The sequence below is a fragment of the Cyprinodon tularosa genome, unplaced genomic scaffold (genome assembly GCF_016077235.1).
Source record: "Cyprinodon tularosa strain WSP-4 unplaced genomic scaffold, ASM1607723v1 ctg70, whole genome shotgun sequence".
In the NCBI taxonomy this organism is placed as follows: domain Eukaryota; kingdom Metazoa; phylum Chordata; class Actinopteri; order Cyprinodontiformes; family Cyprinodontidae; genus Cyprinodon; species Cyprinodon tularosa.
The window spans coordinates 2,900,616-2,927,154 of NW_024039452.1; the positions used below are offsets into that span (position 1 = coordinate 2,900,616).

Here is a 26,539-nt window from a genome sequence, read left to right on the forward strand (position 1 = left end):
TATCATGGTTTATGGAAGCGTGTACAGCTGTGACCAAACAGCTTCTGCCATCACATCTGGTTTATCATAAACAATGATTTCTCCTTTAAGAGGAACAGACGGAGCAGTCAGCCCTAAGTAGTTCCAGATTAATGATGTGTAGAAATAAACCTCAGTGCTTAAATGTAGGGAGGATGATCTTTAATTTCCAGGTGGATCATCTACATAACTGGTCCTCCTGATTGTCAATCATTCTGAATACGTTTACAAAAGACCGTCCTACGTGCTCGCCCGGTTAGCTTTCTTTTTTTGCGCATGCGCAATTTCAGGCGTATATCTGTGGTGAGCTGCGGTTTCAGGCAGACATTGAAGCTCACCTTTCTTACTGCGGTTCTTTGAAAATGGCAGAGGGTCATTAGAGATAAATTGTCTAAGAAGTGTATGAGAAGAAAAGAAAAGAAAGGCCTCAGAGGACATGGACATATTCCAGAATGCTTTGCAAGGAGAGCTCTCCTTGTAAAACATTATAGGATTTGCTGTCCCAGCGGTGACTAATAACACAGATGGTGCAGGCACCACGCAGTGGAGGAGTTACACGACCAATGGGGCTAAAAGCAGTGATCATCTGTCCGAACTCTCAGTTAACTGAGTTTGCTATAAAGTCTGATATATAGTCCCCGCTTATGGAAGAAAAACAGTCTCATTGGAATCTGCCTTTTTTGTTAACACAGAATTTTAAACGCTGAATTTTTTTAGACATTGAATTCCTTACACTCAATTTTTATCTGGTAAAAATTCACCACAAAACAATTCAGCTGCAAAAAAAATTCAGCTACAAAAGTGTTGACCTTTTGGTGAACTCAAGCCAAAGCAATCTACACTGGATAGAGTTGAGCAGCTTGTAGCCAATAAAATTAGCTCCTTTGGCCACAACTGCTGCACTCAGCGCTGTTCCCAGCTGAATGAGGAATTTTTTTTTGTTGAACAGAATTACCAAACGTCAGTTAGCTACTAACAGATCAAACCAAGAGCCTTGGCAGACAGTGGTGCCGTTCTAGCTGTGATCGGCTTATTTGTTTCACCCAGTCTGATAAGAGGAAAAACTCTAATAGCTGTCTTTTTTTTATTTATTTTTTTACTTTTATTTTCATAAATCCAAAAAACACTTTCAGAAAAGCAGAAACGTACAATTGAACATATGCCACCCATAACAGTTTTCTTTCAGAAAAAGAAACAATATAAAAGAATGAGAAAGAAAACTAAATAAAAAAAAAAAAAAACACAGGGGTTTAGCTAAAGTATATTGCTATCAAGTCTGAAAACTTTAAGGCCTTGTTGTTCTCCAGTAACTTAATCAAGGCATGAAAACTTTTAATATCATTTTGGAATGCTTGAAAATTTGGAGAAACTTCAAAGAATCTGCACTTTATATAAAGATTTTTCCCATAATGAAATTAATATTACATAAAAATTCCACATTTTTATCATGAAATAATGTAATGAAATAAAAGCAATGCCAAATTTCCTCATTCAGCCGGGAACAGCGCTGAGTGCAGCCGTTGTGTCACGTGACCAAATCAGCTAATTTCATTGGCTACAAGCTGCTTGACTCTATCGAGTGTAGATTGCTTTGGCTTGAGTTCACCAAAAGGTCAACACTTTTGCAGCTGAATTTTTTGTGGCTAAATTTTTTGAAGCTGAATTTTTTTTCTGGTGAATTTTTACCATATAAAAAGGGTGAGTGTAAGGAATTCAATGTCAAAAAGAAATTCAGTGTTTAAAATTGAGTGTTAAAAAAAATTCAGTGTATAAATTTGGTGTAAAAAAAAATCAGTGTATAAATTTGGTGTTAAAAAAATTCAGTGTTTAAAAGTCGGTGTTAAAAAAAATCTGTTTAAAATTGAGTGATTTTTTAACACCCACTTTTAAACACTTAAAAAATTCAGTATTTAAAATTCGGTTTTATAAAAATTCAGTGTATAAATTCGGTGTTAAAAAAATTCTGTGTTTAAAAGTCGGTGTTAAAAAAAATCTGTTTAAAAGTCGGTGTTAAAAAATTCACTCAATTTTAAACAGATTTTTTTTAACACCGACTTTTAAACACTGTTAAAAAAATTCAGTATTTGAATTTTTATAAAACCGAATTTTAGTGTATAAATTTGGTGTAAAAAAAAATCAGTGTATAAATTTGGTGTTTAAAAAAATTCAGTGTTTAAAAGTCGGTGTTAAAAAAAATCAGTGTTTAAAATTGAGTGATTTTTTTTAACACCGACTTTTAAACACTGTTAAAAAAATTCAGTATTTAAAATTCGGTTTTATAAAAATTCAGTGTATAAATTCGGTGTTAAAAAAATTCAGTATTTAAAATTCGGTTTTATAAAAATTCAGTGTATAAATTCGGTGTTAAAAAAATTCAGTATTTAAAATTCGGTTTTATAAAAATTCAGTGTATAAATTCGGTGTTAAAAAAATTCAGTATTTAAAATTCGGTTTTATAAAAATTCAGTGTATAAATTCGGTATTAAAAAAATTCAGTGTTTAAAAGTCGGTGTTAAAAAAATCAGTTTAAAATTGAGTGAATTTTTGAACACCGACTTTTAAACACTGTTAAAAAAATTCAGTATTTAAAATTCGGTTTTATAAAAATTCAGTGTTTAAAATTGGGTGTTATAAAAAGGCAGATTCCAATGAGAGTGTGTTTCTTCCACACCAGCTGTATGTGGACACAGTAAGCTTGTATGAGCTGTGAGAACAGCACGTTTTAAACGGGGTGTGCACGAGGCGAAATGGGCTCATGCACGCTCTTACACGTGCATTTTCTTTTACAGTGGAGAGGGCGGGTCTCCTGTTAACGTTAAAGGTATTCTCCACAACACCTTTAACATTGTTAATCCAGCTGCCGGGTGTTGATTGTCACTGGGACAAACCTGTAGAACGAAAGAAATTCCCCACACTGAAACCTAGAAGCTTTGATAATCCGGACACTGATGGTTTTCTACGTCTGCATGATGGGAGGCTTTGTAAAGCCTGCAGTCTGTGTCGTACACGCTGCAAACGCTTCAATCTGACTTCATGTTTGAGATCAACTGCTGGTTTTTCTTCAAATTGTTCTAAATTTTTAAACCCAATTACTTTATTTATTTTTTGCCCCAAGAAAAGGTGATATATGCTATAAGTTTTAGTCTCCAACATAAATCTCTTTCCTTTTTAAGGATATTTTTATTATTGTAGAATATTTTAGTTTTCAGTTTGATCCGTCAGTCTCAGCTGTGCCGTTTTCCTGTCTCTCTGATTGGTTTTCAGTAATTGAACAGCTGTGCTAATCAAACATGGCTAGCTAACAGCCACATGTGGCAGAAAGACTGATGCCCGGCGCCCCCTTCTTGTTTTATTTCACCACAACCTTTTCCATTTCTACAGAAAGCTGAATTAATTTGACAGAATTTTAAGCTTTTCTGAACGTATCTCTGATTTTCAGCTGTGGAATCGAATGCATCTGTTCTATTAAATATTTATTTATTTTTTTAAAGCCGTGTATCGGCTGTATGTTTTTCTTTCTCTACATTTAGAAATAGAATGTCTACTTTTCTGGTTTTGAAGCTTGTGATGAATATTACAGGTCAGTTTAAGTCGGACTATTACTTCTCTGCTTTTCAATAAGTAGTGAATTTTGTCGTATCCATAAAGCTCCACTGCTGCGTTTGTTCTGTCAGGGCTGTTTGGTCAAACATGGTGGGTGGGCCTGGTTGCCGTTCATCGCCTGGTCAGATCAGCTCTACCCGAAGGGGAACATTGGAGATTCATCTCTAGGCAGACAGGATCCGATTATAGCAGCTAAACAGAACAAAATAATTACAGGAAATAAACCTCAGTAACAGAATTATAATGGGAAAAATATGTTTAAGGATGAAGGCAAAGTTTGTCAGAGGATTGCTTCAACTACTAAACTTTTTCTCTTAAAAATAGAGGCTCTGTTACGTAACAGGAAACGACTCCAAACATCTGTCCCCAGCACCAGGGACTCTGCCCACACAAGCCATTTCTGTCTTCCTGTTTACTAAACCCCGTCCCAGACGCTTAGCTCCAAGTTCACTGATGAATCCAAGCTGGCAGAGGTCATGTGACCTCCCTGAATACCAATGCTTGGAGAAATGCAGCAGAGGACACTAGAGCAGCTTTAAAACCTGCTTCTTTTATTTCTTTACGTTTTAAACTTCTCTCCTTTTTCTCTGCCAGTGCGAGGATGCCGTCCAGGAAAGATCGTCCAGATGACGGAGGCGGAGGTGCGAGGCCTCTGCATCAAGTCGCGGGAAATTTTCCTCAGTCAGCCGATCCTTCTTGAGCTGGAGGCTCCACTCAAAATCTGCGGTCAGTCCCCCCCCCTCCCACCTCTGACGGTTAGGACCGGTTTCCATAAAGGTTCACAGCAGCATGCGTTTTCTTTTTATCTCAGGCGACATCCACGGACAGTACACAGACCTGCTGAGGCTCTTTGAGTACGGCGGCTTCCCCCCAGAGGCCAACTACCTGTTCCTGGGAGACTACGTGGACAGAGGGAAGCAGTCTCTGGAGACCATCTGCCTGCTGCTGGCGTACAAGATCAAATACCCCGAGAACTTCTTCCTGCTCAGGGGAAACCACGAGTGCGCCTCCATCAACCGCATCTACGGCTTCTACGATGAGTGTAAGCCGAGCCTTTTTGATTTTCTAAGCAGACTCCACCATTTCCCATTCTTTTGAACCCGATAGACTCAAATCACAATCATTTTGTTCTCAGACGATGCTTATGCCTGCCACAAAGGCCCTCAACTTGGAACCATCTAGATGACGGAAAACCGTCATATTTTTAGGGTGTAGGTATAACTTCTAAAAGAGTTAGTGATACAGAGGTAGCAATAATAGCATTTAAAAGCTGATAAATTCTCTACTAGTCCATGATAAAATATATTCAGTTTGTTTCATTTGCATTTATTTGTACATTAGAAATAAATAAAAAATTAGAATAAAATTTTTCTTGAAAAAAGATTTTTATTAATTAAAAAATTCATAATAGGAAATTGTATTGGCTTTCTTCTGGTGTTACCGCCATCTTTGCGCAGCTATTGCATCAAAATTTATAATAAAAACCGTACCCCCAAAATTTGCGATGTACGTAATTAAATAGATACACCGTGAGTAAAGAAAATGCCAAAGTATGAACAAAAAAAAAAATTTATTCTGATCAGAGTTGAATTTTATTATGAATTTTTTTTTAATTATCGAGAAAAATGAAATTTTTTGAAAATATGTAATGTACATATTAATGCAAATAAAACAAATTGTATATATTTCTACATGGACTAGTAGAGAATTTTATTACATACATCTAAATCAGGTATGGGCAACTGGCACCCCGGGGGGGCCGCACACGGCCCTCGTCATCACTATGCCGCCCGTGAATACATCAATAATAATTCAATTATTTAATTAAAAAAACAAACTAAAAACAAAACGGTAATTATACTTTTGACTAATTGAGGGACTGTACCCAAACAATTGCGCGCTGTTCACAGACCCCCTTTCTGCTGTGGTCTGCCTGCAGCTCGAAGAGCTCAAGCTGCAACGCGCTGACATGTTTTTTTTTCTTTCCAAATCCAAAGAGAGAAACTGACTCACCGATAAAACGGTTTCATTTGAGGCGCATTGGGATCATGAACATTGACATCCAATCCAGGCCAAACCACAGCTCTGTCCTCAGCTTCAGCTAATGTTGGGCCTCTGCAAATATCTGACATTCAATAATAGCAGAAAACTAGACCACAATCAGATTTTTTCTTTTAAACTTTATTGTTCTTTGTTATGAATGAGTTGTCCAGGAGAAAAAAAAAACAAAAAAAACATGAATCAATACTCTTGGTGACATGTCCATGCATCGGATCGTCGGCTGTTGGATCGATGCATCGATACAAAACAATCATCTACACCCAATCGCCAGTGATGGTTCTCAGAATTGTTCAGTCTTCCTAAAGAAGAGCCTAATGACCAGAAGCGGCGCGGTACGCTGACGTCGCCAAACGGGCGCTGCCCACACAGGAGAGGCAGCTTTGTTTTTCTGCTTGACTAGAAGCACTTTGAAAAGCCCCACCCTAATGAAAATCCAGTTCAACCAACTGGTAGACGTCATCAGAGTCCAGTTAGCTGTTATTTATCTCAATTATTACTCTGCTGTTCGCTGGTGACGATTCTCTAAAACCCGACGCTATTTCTGACATTTTGAATTGAAAAAGCTTCCTGGATGGGAAGCGAAACGTCTTCAAACTCTGAAACAAAGTCCAGTGGATTGATTTTTAACATTGTTTGGAACTCTGCTGTTCTGGGATTGAGATTGTTCCACTGTGATCTCATCCGTCCTGCAGGTAAACGCAGATTCAACATCAAACTGTGGAAAACTTTCACCGACTGCTTCAACTGCCTGCCCATCGCCGCCATCGTGGACGAGAAGATCTTCTGCTGTCATGGAGGTATCGTTTGAGGACGTTTCCGTTCAGATGAGACGTGAGCTCTTTATCATAGAGGAAAATGGTCATCCAAACCTTTCTCCTTCCCTCAGGCCTTTCTCCTGACCTGCAGTCTATGGAGCAGATCAGACGGATCATGAGACCCACAGACGTCCCAGACACAGGTAGCTCAGCGTTGGGATTTGGCCGATATCCGATATGCCGATATTTTAAAACTCATGTAGCCGATAACCGATATCGATACCGATGTTAAAGCTGGACAAAAATAAGTAGTCATTGAAAATAGCAGTTTTGTTATCCATTTCTGACACTTTGAAAAATAATATACTCAAATATATTTTCATATGCTGATATCAAATAGATTTTTAAAAACGCGGTATCGATCTATTTTACTTTCAAAATCTCGTGAAATTTCATCGTTCTGTTACAAACTCTCGTGATATTTTGCAAATTCTTGTGAGATTTTGTTAGTAAAATATATCGAAAAATATGGCAACATTTCGTGAATTTTCGGGGGATTTCGTAGCATAACGATGACATATAGCAATATTTCATTAGTAAAAGAGATTGATACGGTGTTTTTAAATGGCAATATATCAGCATATGAAGATATTGTGATATTTTAATGTATCAATATTTTTTCCCTCGTTTTTAGAATTTTTTAAGTCTGTAAAAAAATAAGTTTTTGAGGAAGAAGAAGAAGTAGTATTTTATTTATTTTTTTAGACTTTAGAAACTCAGAAGCTGATCAAATATCGGGTTAAATATCGGTGGGGTGGCCGATGTCCGATATTCAGTTTTAAGGCCGATACCGATAGGGGGCCGATTATATCGTGCATCCCTTACTTATATATATATATATATATATATATATATATATATATATATAAGTAGATAACAATGTGAGAAATCTTCTGGTCTTCCTGCAGCCTAAGCCTTTAGCAGCATAACTACAGAGAAGGCTCTGGGTAACCTGAGTCACTCTAACTAGAAGCTTTTCAAACTTTTCCGTCTTTTTTACTTTGCTAAATGCTCAGTTGTTGAGGGGAGGAATGAGTTGCTCCTATCAGAGCAGCATCAGGCATCATTTCCACCCCTACCTCAGCTCAGTGGGAGCAGAGTTGGCGTTCCCTTCCTGTTCTCGTCCTTATAAGGTTGCCAGTGTTTAGATCCTGGCAGTCGCCGTCTCTCACATCCTCTTATGGTCTTTCATGATGAAGTCTCTGAATATGAGACGCCATGAGGGGGTGATAAGCTCCTACCTTAAGCTCTCTCCTCTCCTGACAGCGCTGAGATGTTTTCCATTACCGTTTCTTGCAGGCCTTCTGTGCGATCTGCTGTGGTCTGACCCAGATAAGGACGTGCAAGGCTGGGGAGAGAACGACCGTGGAGTCTCCTTCACTTTCGGGGCAGATGTGGTCAGCAAGTTCCTGAACCGTCACGATTTAGACCTGATCTGTAGAGCTCACCAGGTACCAATCTATCTCTCTGCGTGAAACATGTCGGCACTGAAAGGTTTCCTCTGCAAAGGTCTAAGTTCACTCTGTTGTATCTGACGCCCCCAGGTGGTAGAAGATGGGTATGAGTTCTTTGCCAAGCGACAGCTGGTGACCCTGTTCTCAGCTCCCAACTACTGTGGAGAGTTTGACAACGCCGGCGGCATGATGAGCGTGGATGAAACCCTGATGTGCTCCTTCCAGGTCTGAAGCCATAGCAGCACCTCTAAACTGATCCTGGATCTGTTCCGATCACACATCCCAGCGGCTGACTCTTAACTACATATATAGTTATAACAGGGTTTCTGCGGGTCATTAAAAATCATTATAAGTCATTAAATTATTATTTTTTAAATGAAGGACTTAATTTAAATATCACTAAATTTGATAATCGAGGCATTAAAATGCTTTGGCAACGAAGCTTGAGGCGGAGAAAAGGCTAGAGAATGGGGGGAAAAATGCAAATTTGAACCAAAGTGGCGGGAAAACGAGGAACTCGGGACATGGCTGCAGCCTGTCCACGGTGAAGATGACGAAGGATTTTGCCGTGTATATATATATATGTTATGGGTCCTTGTTGATGGCATTAAAATTATTTCTAAGAGCGTTAAAAAGCCTTAAAGGAATAGTACACCCAAAACATGATTAGCCTTCATTTTCTACTCACCCCCATGCTGAACAACACTCTGGAGTACTTTTTTGATATCTCAAATGCATCTGGAGATCTGGGAGGCTTCTTGCTGTCTGCTGACATTCAAATAATGGAGGTCTATGGTGAAAGGTCCATAAAAGTCCACAAAAAACGTGTCAATATTCCTTCATACTGCTCGTCCAATGTAATCCAAGTGTCCTGAGTGGGTAGCATCCATAATTTACTCGAAACGAAGTCATTTAGAAGGTTTTTAGAGCATAAACAGTAGTGTATAGGATTTCCTGAAAGCGCGCACATGCGCGTTCACGACGCTACGGAAGCCGGCAGACCAAACCAGATGAAAGTGCGCATTCAGCGTCTGCTCTGCCGATAATGGAAGCGTAGAAGAAGAAATGTGCTGTTTACCTGTGCAAAGAAAGAAACAACGAAAGAAAAATGTCTGAGGACTTCAGTGTTGAGGAAGAGCATGAGTTCTTTGCCGAGCTTAATGCGCACTTTCATCTGGTTTGGTCTGCCGCGGTTTCCGTAGACTCGTGAACTCGCTTTCAGGAAATCCTATACACTACTGTTTATGCTCTAAAAACATTCTAAATGACTTCGTTTCGAGTAAATTATGGACGCTACCCACTCAGGACACTTGGAATACATTGGACGAGCAGTATGGAGGAATATTGACACGTTTTTTGTGGACTTTTATGGACCTTTCTGTCTCGGGCACCATAGACCTCCATTATTTGAATGTCAGCAGACAGCAAGAAGCCTCCCAGATCTCCAGATGCATTTGAGATATCAAAAAAGTACTCCAGAGTGTTGTTCAGCATGGGGGGTGAGTAGAAAATGAAGGCTAATCATGTTTTGGGTGTACTATTCCTTTAAGAGGTTATTGTTCCTGGTTTACAAAATGTAACCTTTAATGGTGTAAACCAAACTAGCAAGCTTAATCTTTTAAACTTTCAAAGAAGACTGCTCAATGCTCAAGTGTAAAAATGCTTTTAACCCACTCTTATAAGTATTCATACTCTCCAAACCTTGCAGTCCGACCAACTTCAATGCATTTAAGGAGTTCATCTCATAAACAAACGCAGAATAGATCATGATTGCAAAGTGGAAGGAGATTCAATTAGACGTTTTTTTTTCTTTTTTCCAGGCTGAATATTTCAAAAAGTTTTTGACTGCTGTAAAAAACCCGGCTACTTGCATTCACAGTTTTTGGAAGGGGACTTTCGTAATGTTCCTAACTGTGCGATATTTTCAGTCTTTGCACGCAGCTACAGCTCACACTTTAAAAGTTCCCAGCTCATAAAGCATGCGCTCATACTGTGCGGCCCGACGCTCTGATGCGATCTTATGAATGAATTACAAACATGTTTAATTTTTTTATCTCAACCTTATGGTTCCTAATCGGGAGGCGGTCGAGAGGCTAATCGCCCCTCGTTACCCCCCTGTACACCACACAACGCAGGACGAGGCTGAAAGTCGGCCCGATCGAAAAATTCTCACACGACTCGAGAGGCAGCCTGAAAAAGGCAAAAAATCATGCAGTGTATGGCCGGCTTAAGACATCTTGCTGATGATGTTAAGACAAACACTGCATGGTCCTGGTGGGCGCTACCTTTGGTAGTAGGTCTGGCGCTTCTCTGAACCCGTCCAGATCTGGACATCATGTAAACCTGGTGAAGTTTTCCGCTAGCTTTAGGGGAAGGTCGGACACATTTGAGAAGCCATGTGCAGAGGAAAAATACACTACACACCATACCTATAGTGACACAACAGCATCAAAGCTAGACAGAGCGACATGCCATATAAAGCTACTATGATGAGAAAAGACTAAATTAAAAGTTGAATAGAGGTGGAATACAGCAGAGAAAAAGAGGTCCCCATGTCCTCCAGCAGTCTAAACCTATAGCAGCAAAACTATACAGATAGCTCAATTCTATTCAGTTTATTTATATAGTGCCAATTCACAACACTTCATCTCAAGGCACCAGCTGATTGCAGTGACTCGTTGACTAGAAGGCAATCCATTACACCTAGCATGCTTGTAGTGACAGTGGAGAGGAAAAGCTCCCTTTAACAGGAAGAAACCTCCAGCAGAACCAGGCTCAGTGTGAGCGGCCATCTGCTGAGGCCGACTGGGGTTCAAGGAGACAGAAGCAGAGATACAGAATATAACAGTGGCACAGGATAACCTAACTGCGTTTTGCGCTCATTGAAAGTCAGTGTGGATGATCACACCAGATTAAAAAGTATTCAAATAGTTCGTTCAGGCCTTAAAACTGGTAGTTGGTTCCACAGGAGAGGAGATTGACGAGGCAAAGGTCTGCCTCCTATCCATGTTAAAAAGGCCTAGTCAAAGCCTGGGACGTCATCAACGTTGGATTCAGATTCTTGCTAATCAGCTGGACTTAGAATCTTTTTGGAGAGAAAAATAAGCAAAAATCTGACTAGCTGAGCAAAGTTGATTACTTTTCTTTTATTCATGCAATACCAGCTTTTCAGATGTTTTTGGGGAAAATAATTAAACCTATGAATCCTTTTCTTTTAATTCAATTAATCCAAACCACTTTGCAGTAAAACCCATTCAGTTCATGTAATGTTTTGATGTTTGAAGGCTTTAAATAGTTGCAGTTTTTCTAGAGTTTTTGATATTAACATTATAAAAAAAAAAAACATTAATAAACAGGTTTTAGAGTTCAGTTCTGTCACCATGGAGATGGTTTAATGACTCCAGTGCAACATGTAATAACCGAGTCGACTCTTTGTGCTCCCAGATCCTGAAGCCGTCTGAGAAGAAAGCAAAGTACCAGTACGGCGGGATGAACTCCGGCCGGCCCGTCACTCCTCCCCGCACAGCCCAACCTCCAAAGAAACGATGAAGACTGACGGACGGAGATGACGCCATTGTTTCCTTTTGGCTTTTCACGTCGAATAAGAAGCGACGCTTGGCAGAGAAGGAAAGCCATTTAAAAATGAAACACCCCAAACATTTATTTTCCTCTTTAATCTCTTGAACTGCTGTTGTACTTTTCTCCTCCTCCCCTTCCTCTGCATCTATGTAACATTTTTAAAAAGCAGTGTTTCAATAAGAGGGTCATTCTGTAGCATATCTTTATATATATTTTTGTCTTTCTTTTCTTGACAACAGAATGACAGCCGCTTTAGTTTACCATACGTCCTTACCCCCCCCATGCCTGTACAGACACAGGTATTAATGACGACTGCTGGGTTTTCAATAAATAATAAGGAAGAAACTCGATTTCTTGTTTGTTTCTTATGTAACTTATTTAATAAAAATTCAGTCTTAGATCAAACTGTTTTTGTTCTGGCTCAGAGCTGCTGAAGATCTTAAATTCACTTAATTATATAAAAAATGCTTTTTTGCTTTAGATGTATGGAGTGAATTTTATTCCATTATTGATGCATTTAATGTTTTGTGAATAGAAATACGGGGAAAATGAAACAGAGAAATTAAACTTTAGGAAAAATAAGGTTTTACCAAAAAAAAAAACCCTGAGAAAATAAGCAAAGTTACTCTTAAAACCCTTCGGTTTTTCAAACAAATTTTTCATCCTCTTTTTAAAATTAAGTTTTACGGCTCACATGAATCCACGTACACTAATACCAATGTGTTCCCTCGCTTCAGACAGGAATAACGACGGAGTATTATGGCCAGGTTAGACTTTTTTTTTTCTTCTATTACAAGAATAAAGTAATATGAGAAAAAAGTGGAGAATAGTCAAAAAAATTACGAGAATGACGTAAAACTCCTACAAGTATCACTTTCTTCCCTAAAATGAGGAATGTCCAGCATTATGAAGTTATACTTTGGTTTGACAAATAAGGAAATCTTTCAGCACCTGCATCAAATTGTGCAGCGTGTCAAATTGGACTCAGGTTGCTGATTGGCCGTCTATCTGAAACAGGCTGTGGTATGATTTCATTCTCGTTATATTACAACTTTATTCTCGTCTTAAAACTTAACCCCTAGAACCCTACGGACCCACCGGTGGGTCCAGCTGCTACGTGACCTCGTAATTTTAACAAACCCCCAGTATTGATGTAAAAAACACATTTGGCACAGTTTGGTGACATTTATGGATAAATGTGCCAAAATGGCCTCTCCGCCTAAGAAATTTCTCACTAATACCATTCTAAAATAAATATGATTCATCTGATTGAGTCCAAATTTGGTATATTTTTACACAACATTTAGATTTGAAAGTCTGTACTACTTTTTTGTGCTCTAAATAATATTTTGGTAGTGTTTTGCAATGTTTATTTCAAAGAAAATTTTGGCGAGGTTCAAAAAATGCAAAATATTTTCTAATATTTCAGGCAGGGTCAAAGCTACAATGGTGCTGACACCAGAAAACCATTCTATGACATCTTACCTTTACAGACGTACCAAAAGTTTCTTCTTAAATCTAATAGCTGTGAGGCTATAAGTTATTTACTTTTGTGTGTTTTTGTCAGGCAGAAATTTATTTATACCCCCTGAGGGTGTACGAGGTTAAGAGGATGAAAGTGAAATAAACTTTTAAGAGAAACCAGAGTCTGATTCCTGTTTTCTCTCATTATCTTAGGAATGAATTCCAATTCAAGTAGTTGATATTTTATATTTAAATATCCAGAATCATATAAATGTCTGTAATTAATTAAAGATGAACCTTTGTCAGACTGAAGGGTAAACCTGCTCACTGAGCGTCTTTAAAGACAAAAGAAAAACACCTTTCAGCCAGTAGGTGGCAGCGTTTACCTCTGCAGACCAGTTTCCTTCCCAGTGGTCTGGACTCAGTAAACTAGAGTTTAAATGTTCATCAATGCCTTTTTTTTTTTTTCTTCCTCTTTTCTGTCCATTAAAATAAAATAAAAAAATACCAAAATATGCCGTTTGAACAAAGTAAAAAATATCCGTAAGGAATTTAGAAGAATCTCTGGATTGCATTTCTTTCTAATTTTACTTTCCAAAGCTATTCTTTGAAGCAATAATGGAACATTCACTCCGCAGAGATGCTGCCTTCAGGTGCTGCTTGTGTCGTCTGGTCAGCGTCCAAGTCCTGCTGAGACATGGAGTCCTCTGAAAGTGTTTTATTAGCAGAAGCATGAAGTTTCCTGATAGATTGCCAGACGTCCCACTGATCCTGAGTCAGAAAATATAATTCCCAGATTAAATGAGACATTACCTTGAACAGAGGTAACTGTGGCGTTCCCTGGTTTAACATCATGGCTGTAGCCATGAACCTGGAGCTCAATGGTTTCTAAATTTCAACCAAACTTCAATCACCTTAAGGCTGCTAATATGAACACATTCTCCAAAAAGCTTTTCCTTTCCTTAAATTTTCCATATTTATTTTAAAGTTTAAAAATCAGTATTTCCCCCTAAGTACGCAGCCATAACATTTTTATTGGTCCAGAACCAGGAAGTGGATTTAAGCATCAGAATAAGCAGGAATAAAAAATTTGGCTTTTCTGTAATTTGGTCAAATAAACCAGCGAGCATCTTTATGAACCACATGACAAGCAGCTGTTTGAATCAGTTTATTAAACACAGATTGGAAACACTTTGGAGCTCAGAGGCCAGAACCACGAAGCAGGATTACTGGGTTAGCGAGAAAACTTCAGCTGGATTTATTCTTAGGCTATAGTTACCATGGAAACGTACCCTTAACAGCTAGCTTTCAGGTTTGATCTGAATCTAATAAAAACGCTCCGTCCAGCAGCCAATCGGCCGTTATAACTTAAAACACAATAAAGGAATTTAGAAATAAAATAAGTTCAAACATTTTATTTTTCCTTTGCCTTCTTTTGACGCAAAAACACTCACTTTATTTACATATATACACACTATTTCTCCTGCATGACGTCCTCAAGCACAGCTGGCATTCACTTGTTTCTTCTATAATTTTTATATGAAGCTAAATAAAAATAAAATGAGCGCTAATTGGGAGAAGTTCATCGGACCAATAGGAGCGATAAAGGGTTTTATAGGCTGGACCATCCTAGAACCACGTGTTTACTGTGACCTGCAGGAGTGCCGCCCTTTGGCTGAACATCCTATAAAAGAAGGAGTTATGTCCTCCCAGGTGAGTCACTACCTGCATATCTGTGAAAATTCATTCACATTCTGACAAATATAGATTTTTCTTGTGTGCTTTAACAGCATGAATGAGGACATGTAACGCTGACGGTGCATGGATGAGGGATTCATAATAAACCGCCAGGTAAAATGAAAATAAATAAATAAATGCTATGTTTAAGAAAATACATTTAGGGTGGCATTTAAGGACTTTGACTTTTTAAAAAGCAGAGATGCAGTGTCCGCCGCATTAAGTGCCGTCCCAAACCCTGCAGTGGGCAGGGCGAGCGGACCGTTCAGCCCCTAAATAGTGACTCTCCATCAGTGCAGGCCTGCTGGAATGTGTCAGCAGGTGTAACGGCGAACTAGTGGCGGGGGAAACGCGTTTCTAGGAATGTAAATTCCGCTGCATCTTCGTCACACCGTCAGAAAATCACAAGTTAGTTTATGAAAATTGATTTCTATTTTAAGAGGCAAATGTTTGATTTTATGCGTCACAGAGGTGTCACTGTGTTGCCATAGTAACAAACACCTTCCCTTTCTATTGGAGGGAAGAGGCCGTCCCATTCACGCTTAAACCCCCCCCCCCTCAAGTACAATCCAGGTGTTCCACAGCCGTGAGTTCAGCTTTATTGCGAGCGACACTTGTTAGTTAAGGGTTAGCGGTTCGGGATTCCACCACCATGTTTGACTTTTCATTCAGAACTTTTCTTTCCTCTTCATAGTTCTGTAAGATGAGTTTTTGTTCCCCTCAGGATAAATACCACGCTCTCCCTCCTGCTATTGTTTGTGATTGGTCTGCTACCTTGAACCCGCCCCTTTAGACGTGAGCGATCCCGCTGATCCTGATCACCACTGCCACAGACTGGTTAAACTGGAAATAATCCCGCCAGGCTGCGTTTGCTTCGTGGTGCGGGCCTCAGACGAGCTGCGCACGGCGGCTCGCTCCAGTCGCACAAAACAACCAGGATGCAATCTGTTGCTATGGAAACGGTTTGTGTTCAGCTCTTCTACAAGCAGAGGGAAGCTGAAACGAGCACATGGGTCATTCATTAAGGCAACAGCGCTGTAAACTCAAGATTTTTTTTTAATCCAGAGAGGCGTTTCCTTTTAGTCTCAGTCCATCACAGCTTCAAATGGAAATACAACATAAATCTGAATTTATCCCATAAAAAAAACCCACAAAACAAACAGAAAGCAGCAGCTGCCACAACATCAACACAAACATGAACATAAAAAAATTTGATTTAAAAAAGAAACACCAGCGTGGAAATCATGAAGCGCATGAAACACTGCAAACAAAGCAGTAGAGTTCCTTTAAAGTACCTTTCTCATATACTTTTAACCATCAGGAAATTTAATCCAGGCTTTAGCTTCCCAGACTTGAAGTAAGGTTCATCTGGACCTTCTTTTCTTTTATTAAGTCTGACTAAACCGCCAAACAAAACATGTTAATCTGCAACTGAACATATAAATGTTGAGTCGCCCTTTAAGGATGAAAAACAAAGTGAAATAAACTTTTAAGAGAAACCAGAGTCTGATTCCTGTTTTCTCTCATTATCTTAGGAATTAATTCCAATTCAAGTAGTTGATATTTTATATTTAAATATCCAGAATCATATAAATGTCTGTCATTAATAAATTAAAGATGAACCTTTGCCAGCCAAAAGAAAAACACCTTTCAGCCAGTAGGTGGCAGCGTTTACCTTTGCAGACCAGTTTCCTTCCCAGTGGTCTGGACTCAGTAAACTAGTTAGAGTTTAAATGTTTAAATAAAAAAGTTAGTTTGTTCATCGATACAGTTTTTTTTTTGTTCCTCTCTTTTCTGTCCATTAAAATAAAATAAAAAAATAGCAAAATATGCAGTTAAACACAGTAAAAAATATTCGTACCAAAACAAATACCTCTTCACTGAAAGGCTGAAAACCTTTAAAACTTATCTGGTCTCTGAATGATTTAAAGAATGAAATGTTCCCCTAAACTATATGAACTATTCTACCACTAAAAAAAAACAACGGAAAATGTAGAAAAATGGATAATTCGACCCGTTCACACTAACATTGACTGCAATACTTGTTGTTTTTTTAAACAGAAATTGAATCTTTTCCCAGTCAGAGTTCAGGCTCAGTAAGGCAGCAGCAGACCACTGATGTCTGTGTGTGGGGTGGGTGGGGGGGAACAGCTGGAATGATGCTCTAATGCTGCTTTAATGCTTCAGGGTCGCTGCAGCGCTGCTACACCAGCCGCCGCAGGGCGAAGGACAGGGCGCCGCCGATGGACAGACCCAGAGCCAGGAAGAAGGTCATCAGTGCTCCGGCCGTCTCTGCGTCTTTAGGCGCCACCAGCCTGATCAAACAATAACATTTAATCATTAGATGGTTTTCACAATTATGGAGGCATTTTCTGTTCCTACAGAATAAGGCAAGTTAAATTCAAGACTTTTTAAGACTTTTTAATGCCACTTGAAATAAAAATTTAAGACCAAATTCACAAGAAACACAAGAAAAACCTGCTTGCGACAATTAAACCCAAAATTTAATGTTTCAAATGTTGAAAAGCTTCCCATACAGGAAGAAAGCTAAAAACACACAAATGACAGATATATTTTAACAATTATTTAACTGAATTCACAAACTTTGTTTTAGCAGGGAACAAAACTAATCAGTTTTAAAGCCAACACATAACCAGTGCTAAGTCTTTTTTGCAGCCATTTTTCTTTGTATGGTTTTCTTAGTATGTTTGATTTGGTGATAAGTGGAGGCGTTGCAGAGACAAGGGTGGAACTAAACTGAGAAATACCGGCTGTTTCTCTCTAACTCCATTTTGATGCTTTGTGTTTCATGCTTCACATGCGACTCCACTGCCTTAATTCCCATCGTTCTGAGCTTGAATGACTTCTTGCACTAAATCCACTGAGCCTCATGTATGTTCCCTGGTTTTAGCCATGGAGAAAACTCTTGGCTGGAGACAATTTTGGTTCCATTTATACTTGCTCATGTTTTCCAGACAAAAAGTAAATGGTGCATCTCCCAAATGTCCCGGCTGCAACAACGCCTTTATTGGTTCCGCTATCGGGAAGGAACCAATAATGGAGAGCTGTTATTTTTTTTTATATAAAATTTTTTTTGTCAATTTTTGCGTTTTATTTAGATTACAAAAATAAATCGAAATAAAAATAATCCTCTGAAAGACTGATTTAAGACATGTTAATATCAATTAAGGCCTTAGTTTTATTTTGAAGAATTCAATGCCTTTTAAGACTTTTTAAGGACCCGCGGGAACCCTGCTGTAACACATGGAGGAAGAGAATATATGCTGAGATATGCAACATTTATTTATTCATTTATCTAAAACACAATTCAGATATTAGATATACCATTCAATTATAAATTAATTATAAAAAAAAAAGGCATTTATTTATCTCTCTAACACATCACCAACATTTCTGGTACATTATTAAATGGTTAAAATGCAAAATTAAATAATTAAGTTTGTCATTACATGAATAAAAAGGATTGAAAAGTAGAAATTTAATAATTAAATGTTATCTGAAAATATATTCAATACATTATTTAAATATTTAAATATTAAAATATTTTTCTATTAAATAACAAAATGAATAAATTGCTCATTAAATAAACTCATTGTACGGTTAAGTAATTCAAAATAAATGTAATATTCTAGTTAAATGTTATCTGAAAATACTTTTTTTTTTTTATCCAATACATTATTTAAATATTTAAATATATCAAAGAATTAAAAGACATTAAATTAATAAAATCTATATAATTTAAAATTTTTTTTAAAAATGCTATTTTTTTTACATTGTTTAAAAATTGAAATATATAAAAAAAAAAATCATAAAAAGGATAATTAAATCAAATCTCATTAAATTAATAAAACTGAAATTAAGTTAAATTATTTCTTAATGCATTTCTTTATCTAATATTTAAATATGAAAATATTTTTCTATTAAATAGCAAAATTATTAATTGCCCATTAAATAAACTCATTGGACCGTTAAATAATTCAAAATAAACCTAATATTCTAGTTAAATTTTATCTGAAAATCCAATTTTAACTAAATAAAGAGCATTTTTATTCAGTCAGGTTTCCTTAGAGGCTCCATTGCAGATTAAATGCTTTCAGATATATAAATTGTGTGAACCCGGCTGTACTCACTGCGGGGCGTAGGACATGGAGAGGCACACGAAGTAACCGCTGGACACGGAGAAGAAGGCCATGATGGTGGTAAAGAGGGCGTCGTGTGAGAAGAGGACGGGAAGGTTGGAGCGCTGCTGGACGTTACAGAACATCAGCAGGGGGACGAAGACCGCCCTGAGGACCACCAGCAGCGGGAAGAGACGAGACTCTTTGGAAGGCTGAAAGGACATCAGGAGGACGGGTCAGAACCGACCTGAAGCAGCTGGCTGTGGGTCTAAAGATGGAGGCCTGAGAACAAAACCTCCTCCACCAGAACCACAGACACAACTTTTTTCCCACAGGGACATCAGGAAGGTTTCTCCACCATCATTAAACAAACAGCCGTTTATTAAAAAAAAAACAAAAAAACCACCTATTCTGTTCATCTGAGGAAAACCTGAACATCCCTTTAATGACTTCACTCTGTATCCATTCAGACATAAAGAGAAAAGGTTATTTTTATTTGGAAATTGATTCTTTTTCTAAAAATCATAATTTCAAATGCGTTTAATTTAACAGCAGATATTTCTATCTATATTCAGCATTTGAATGACATATCAGAAACAGATATTAAATCTACTTATTTAATGCTGAATGTATTTATTTCATAAATATTTTATGTATTTTGGAAATGAAAGGATTAAATGAACAAGACTGTGTCTTAATATTATCAACAATTATATAAAAAACTTGAAAAGTATATATGTATGGAGAGAAACAAAAAAACCTAGCATCGTTTCCCAACCTTTTTTGACTTGTGTAGCTCTAAGTACATAAAACTGTGTAACTCCATTATAATTTCATTTAAACTCCATGAATAGGGAACAAAATACAGAACAAGAATTGTAGTCAGACTGACTTAATCAGATTTACTTTGTTTTTATTGAGACACCTGAGCTGCATTGATGATAGAGTTTGAAAACCAGCTGATCCCAGGCTGTTCTCTACATCTACCTGCCCTCTGCTTGGTGAACTCTTAACATATGAGAAAAACTTACTTTTTGTTTTTTAAAATCTTGTTTAATCTTTCAATGTTTTCCTCACGAACCAAAGCAGATCCCAGCCCCATTTTATTTTACTACCTAAGAAATAAAATATTTTCATGTACCCATTGCAATGCCCTCAGACACCACTAGGGGTCTCTGAGGGCATTGCAATGGGTTCCCCGGTTGGAATCACTAAAGGGTTTTTCTTTAGCAGGTTTTTTTTTTTCACAACCAGGGAATCACTGCTCTAAGCGATGACATCACGGTTTATTTTGTTCTGTAGCTTCCAGCTGAAAACGCTGCCGATGCCTAACAACCTAAAAATGCTGAAGAAATGTGTATGATTGAAGACAAAAGCCATGCAGTGTTTCCCACAGGATTTCAGGAGACTGTGGTGGGAGAGTATCTGACCCTCGGGGGTTTTGAACAACGTCATACATGCGCCTCTTGGTTTTTAAAAGATATAAATATAAAAAATATAACCACGGATGTCGGGGACAGTGATTCGCCTACATGTTCGGAATGCTGGCGTACCATAAAGAATAAATGATGAACAGTTTAGTTTGTGCTTCAAGTTGTTGCTCATAGGAAGACGTTACTTAGATATAACCTAACGGAATATCTTCAGAACGGCTCCAAATGACACAAAACTCATATGGGTGAGTAGAACATGATGGAATAACCTAAAATTAAGGGCCAAATGTAAAAAAAAAAACAGCGTTCCCCTTTAAGTGCATTTTAGAGGCCACTTTTTTTACTTTTTCTTTTTTCCCTTGTGGTCCACTAAGGAGCCTACAAATCATTATCTTAGAGAGGAAAACACGATGGACAAGTTGATTAAGTGACTGTTGCTGTTATTTAAGATAAAACATTTCAAATTCAGTTTTTATTTTAGACCAAATAACTTTTTACATTAACATCCCGCTCGCTCCCTGAGGGTAAACATGCTGTGGTTCTGACTGCTAAGAGCTGCAGCGACCCGTTAGTCCTCCACCCTGAGATTATTAAAGTCCACTAATCAATCATCTACTTTATATTTTAAAGTTAATCCTGGACTCATACTTAAAATAAAAAGGTTGGTTGGAAACAATTAACTTCATTGCTAACCAGAAGAAGCAGAGCTGGAGCTAAAGGTGGGGGCCTCTGGGTCATGACCCTAAGCGCAGACGGAGAATGTGATTTAATCCCGTCTGCATTCGGTTTGAAGTGTTTAAATCCAGCGTGAGACACAGAGAAGCCCGGATTAGTCGTCTGATGGATTAAAGGTTCTCCTGCAGTTTTCTGGGTGAGAAAACAATAACCTGACAGCAGAGATGGAGGCGGGAAAACGACCTGAACCTCACAGAGAAACATGGTGGGGGCAGCATCATGCTGTGGTTATAGGAGTCCATCATCTCTGACATTTTAGCAGATTATAATCATAAAATGGCAGAGCAGGTTCAGTCGGATGGTGAAAACTCACCCACTGCACCCAAGTGGTGACGGTGCGGCCGAGCCAGTCGTGGATGTTGAAAACCAGGAAGCAGCAGACTGAGATGAAGTAGCGCTCTGAGGGGAAGACAGGAAAGAGCAGTGAGACCAGAACACTTCCTCTCAAGGCACCGGAGGTCTTCTCTAAGATCTTACCCCATTTTCCAGGGAATGAGGTTTTGACGTCTGCGGTGACGGCGGGGAATACGGACAGAGTGACGGTGAACACGAACGTCACGCAAAACGCCATCACCCAGATCTGAGAAATGAAGAAAAACCCTTTAGACTCTCTAAGGTTCCTCATCCTGATCCTCTAACATCCGCCCTCATTTCCATCCAAACTACCTTTTTAAAGACCTCCAGGACCGAGGCTTTCTCTGCAGGGTCGCTGGCCTGCTTCGTGCTGCTGGGGTCGATCTCCACCTTGGCTTCCGCCTCACCGCTAGGCTCGACCTCTACGTTAGCCACGGATCCGTTAGCGTGGCCGTTTAGCTTCCTGTTCTCCACTCTGGTTCCGTCTGCAGGGAAAATCATTTCAATGAATGACGACCGTCTACAGAAACTCAAAGAAATGTTGTAGATCAGTTTTAGTACGGGTTCATGGGATCTTAAAGTAACGCCATCATTTATCTTTTCCAATTACAATTTACAGATCATGTTCACTTCACTTTTAGCCAAACAGAAATAATGGCTGCTGATGAGCACATTGCCCATTTACAATGCTGTTAACAATAAACCAGTGGAAATGTGTCTTTGCGCTTCACTCCAGGGGAAAGCACGCCTCCAGGAGTGAACAGAACGACATCTGTGAAACGAAATTTGAAAAGAAAGCAATATTTTAAAACAAACAACATATGAAGTCAGAGGCTTCTCCTGATGCGGTGCAAGACAGACAGCTACAGAGGATCCTTCCTGCCTACAGCCATCAACACCTGCAACAACTGGTTAAAAATAAACAAAACTATGAGTTACTACAACATTTAACATTTCCATTTGGGATTAATTCCCCCCAAGAAGGAAAAAAAAATCTGAGAAAACAGCAAATTTAATTGCACAATCTTTTTTCAAAAATTTTTAATTAAATTCAGTTTATTTCTATAGCGCCAATTCACAACACAAGTCATCATAAGGCTTTACAGTTCAACCAGATCATCCAGTCAAACTGATTTAAAGTGTTCTATCTAAGGAAAACCAGCTGATTGCATCGACTCATTGATTCAGAAGCAATCCCTCACACTAAGCATGCTTGTAGCGACAGTGGAGAGGAAAAACTCTATGGAAGTAAAACTCACTCAACGATGAGCTTATTTCATTTTACTGTAGTTGAGTTAGCGTTAGCTTGCATGACCGGCTCCGTGATGCTGTCACGTCACGTGACTAAGAAAACGTAACGGGATTGGCTGGGTGTTGGACGCCACAATCCATTGCTAATGTCTGTGACCTGAAGTAACCCTTCCCTTTTTACACTGAATTTAGACGCTGAATTTCAGACAGTGAAATAGAGCCAGTTGAATCTCAGTTGCTGAAAATATTTTTGTTAAAAAATCTGCATGTAAAAAAATTCAACCTTTCAAAATTCACTGAAAAATAAGTACTGAAAATGAAATCTCTGAAATAGTAATGTGAATTTTTAGCTCGAAGAGAAAATAAATGAAATTTCAACTGTGTAGAAATAATGACAATGAATTTTTTTTTTTAGGTCAAAAATGTGTTCTGAATCTATTTTAACACTGAAACAGGAAGTACAAACATACAACATTTAAATTTCAGTCGCATTTTTAATTCAAATCCCATCTGCTGAGGCCCACTGGGGTTCAAAGAAAACTGGTTTCATTTCTGTAAAAGATTTTTTTCTTACCAAAATTTTTCTTGGTTTGCAACAATAATGGAACAAAACTCACTCCATAGTATTTCAATATTTTACTTTTATTAAAAAAGTGCTTAACAATGACCGATTTAGAGCAAACTGGACTTTTAGTTTTTAACCCCAAAGATTTCGGTTTGCTTTTAAATAGCATTTCTTAGCTGGGCTATAACTAACAATTTTATTAATTTTACTGATCCAAGTTTCTTTGAATGCGTCTTTGTACGGTGTCCTTGATTGTGGAGAAAGGTGCATTTAGATAAAAAGAATCATTAATATTATTAACAAAGCTGGGTGTGAAGCTATGGATGATTTATGCTGCTGATTCCTTAGGAGTTTTCTCCAAATGATTCTTGCGTTGGAGAACGAATCACACAAGCTGAAGGAGATCTGCTGCACACTAGTAGCGTTGCTTAGGACTGCCATTCTAGATTCACTTTAAGTCCAAAGAGACGTCTGCTTTCTGGAGTTGGGCTGGACAGAGACCACCTAAAAACTGGACCTAACACTGTAAAAACTGCATTAGCCAAGCTATAGATTCTGTATATGTATCTAATTTGTCTGCAACATCAACACCAAATCAAATTCCTTGTAAGTTTAAATCTACTTTGCTATAAATTCTGATTTAAATCAGGTAAGTAAATAAGATGATCTGCTGATGGAATCAGTATATTTGCCTTTAAGATAGGATAACTGGATATCATAAGGTTGAAATATGATATGTCCTTCAGGGATCGATGTTAACCATTGCCCGATCTCTCGGGGCAAGTCGTTTTTACTGTTGGGAGAGTCGGGCAAGTGCAATGAAAAAATTATTTCTAACTCAAAATTACTTTAAAATCACGACATTCGCTGAAAACGACCCAGAAGCATTGCCGGCACCATTTTTGTTGTTTTGTACACATTCTCGCGTGATTTAAAAAAGGTGCGTGATTTTCCGCCAGATGATGTGATTTTTGTCCACCTAGCGGTAATTTTGATATAGTTACCAAAACGACAAGCTAGAAAGCGCTATCATATGGCAGTCTTCTGTACAGTGATGCAGGTCATTCTTTAAAAAATGTTTCATTGATATATATACAAAAATGAATATTAGGAAAAAATTTTATCAAACATTATACTGGGCAAGTAAAAATTGTTTGTGGGCAAATGAAATGTGAAAGTCACTTGCCCTTTGGGCAATGGGTAAAAATCTTTAACGTCAACCCCTGTCCTTATTTTAAACCTAAATGCAAATTGACTTATCTGCTCCAAGCAAAGGAAAATGACTGGATGATCTGGTGAACTGTAAAGAACCCTGAGATGAAGTGTTGTGAATTAGCGCTTTTATAAATAAACTGAATTGAAAATACAGAGAAGACAAACAAAATTTAATTTATGTCATTTTTTGCTGTGGTGGAGTTTTTTCCACACCAAAGCTCAGAACCAAAGAGGGAAACGAACCTTTTAAATCGGACCGAACCTGGCGAAGGTGAAGAGCCCCCACAATGGAAAAAAAACGATAAATAATAAATAAGTAAACTTTTCTTAAATTAAGTGTATTTACCCTAAATTTGAGTAGGTAAATGAGACAGTTTGCCAATGGAATGAGTATTTTACTCTTAAAATAAGATAATTAGATCATATGCACTTGAAATAAAGCAATGAAAAAAGAACAAATGCACTTATTTTAAAGGGGAACGCCGTTTTTTTTTTTTTTTTTACATTGGACCCTTGATTTTACGTTTTTACATCATGTTCTACTCACTCTGAGTTTTGTCATTTGGAGCCGTTCTGAAGATATTCCGTTCATAAGATCCTTGTCTTAACCTTATATAAACATTTGTTATTAGATGGCTTTTTTCTGAGCACATAGTAAAATTACTGAATAATCAAACTACGCATCACTTACAATCTTACAAAATAAGATAAAACATAAAACAAAACAGGCTTTACAGACAGACTGACAAAGAGAGCTAAGTATTAAATGTATTATGACCTACAGCACTTAGATGAGATAAAGCAGAGTGTCTGATCTTTGTAGACAGACAGATAAATAAAAAAATGGCGTTTCCCTTTAAGAAAAAATGACTTATCTAGATTTTGATTTCTTCCAATGCAGTATTAATTCTGCACTGCAAAAACAATCTAGAAATAATTAAATATTTCTGAAAATGTTGTGCATTTGTCCTTTATTTGAGTAGGTAAACAAGATTATTTGCTTAAAGGAATAGTACACCCAAAACATGATCAGCCTTCATTTTCTACTCACCCCCATGCTGAACAACACTCTGGAGTACTTTTTTGATATCTCAAATGCATCTGGAGATCTGGGAGGCTTCTTGCTGTCTGCTGACATTCAAATAATGGAGGTCTATGGCGCCCGAGGCAGAAAGGTCCATAAAAGTCCACAAAAAACGTGTCAATATTCCTCCATACTGCTCGTCCAATGTATTCCAAGTGTCCTGAGTGGGTAGCGTCCATAAGTTACTCGAAACGAAGTCATTTAGAATGTTTTTAGAGCATAAACAGTAGTGTATAGGATTTCCTGAAAGCGCGTTCACGAGTCTACGGAAACCGCGGCAGACCAAACCAGATGAAAGTGCGCATTCAGCTCGGCAAAGAACTCATGCTCTTCCTCAACACTGAAGTCCTCAGACATTTTTCTTTCGTTGTTTCTTTCTTTGCACAGGTAAACAGCACATTTCTTCTTCTACGCTTCCATTATCGGCAGAGCAGACGCTGAATGCGCACTTTCGTCTGGTTTCCGTAGCGTTGTGATCACGCATGTGCGCGCTTTCAGGAAACCCTATACACTACTGTTTATGCTCTAAAAACATTCTAAATGACTTCGTTTCGAGTAAATTCTGGATGCTACCCACTCAGGACACTTGGAATACATTGGACGAGCAGTATGGAGGAATATTGACACGTTTTTTTGTGGACTTTTATGGACCTTTCTGCCTCGGGCGCCATAGACCTCCATTATTTGAATGTCAGCAGACAGCAAGAAGCCTCCCAGATCTCCAGATGCATTTGAGATATCAAATTTTGGGTGTACTATTCCTTTAAGGAATCGGTACATCTAGTATTAAAATAGGATAATTAGAATATAGGCAACTGAAATGTGACAATGCATTGTTTTTTTTCTTATTCTTACTGTAAACTGTCCAGTTCTGGCAAAGTGTCTCACTTACCTCCTCAATATGAGATAAAATGACTCGGATTTCAATGTTTGCAGTGTGTTGTTCTGTGAAGGACATTAATGTTTAAACAGGAACATGAAGCAGAGATCAGGGAGAAAGCTAACACACCCAACACCTCCTGGAAAGAGAAG

General features: G+C 38.1%; 2 protein-coding genes across 2 annotated transcripts in view; one reads left to right on the top strand and one right to left on the bottom strand.

Annotated features, from left to right (window-relative positions):
• Positions 1-11,880, top strand: part of LOC119772148 (serine/threonine-protein phosphatase PP1-beta catalytic subunit) — a 43,588-nt gene extending 31,708 nt beyond the window's left edge. Inside the window, exons 2-8 of the mRNA XM_038268457.1 lie at positions 4,216-4,347; positions 4,433-4,663; positions 6,375-6,479; positions 6,569-6,640; positions 7,797-7,948; positions 8,042-8,176; positions 11,396-11,880. Of these exons, the coding sequence (XP_038124385.1) occupies positions 4,216-4,347; positions 4,433-4,663; positions 6,375-6,479; positions 6,569-6,640; positions 7,797-7,948; positions 8,042-8,176; positions 11,396-11,500 (932 nt within the window). The 3' untranslated portion in view covers positions 11,501-11,880. The remainder of the gene's footprint in view (positions 1-4,215; positions 4,348-4,432; positions 4,664-6,374; positions 6,480-6,568; positions 6,641-7,796; positions 7,949-8,041; positions 8,177-11,395) is intronic.
• A 2,269-nt stretch (positions 11,881-14,149) lies between these two features.
• LOC119772136 (equilibrative nucleoside transporter 2-like) overlaps positions 14,150-26,539 on the bottom strand; it is a 50,609-nt gene continuing 38,219 nt past the window's right edge. The window contains exons 9-13 of the mRNA XM_038268439.1: positions 21,705-21,877; positions 21,516-21,618; positions 21,352-21,437; positions 18,883-19,082; positions 14,150-17,046 (exon numbers count right to left, since the gene is read on the bottom strand). Coding sequence (XP_038124367.1) covers positions 16,935-17,046; positions 18,883-19,082; positions 21,352-21,437; positions 21,516-21,618; positions 21,705-21,877 — 674 coding nt within the window. The 3' untranslated portion in view covers positions 14,150-16,934. The remainder of the gene's footprint in view (positions 17,047-18,882; positions 19,083-21,351; positions 21,438-21,515; positions 21,619-21,704; positions 21,878-26,539) is intronic.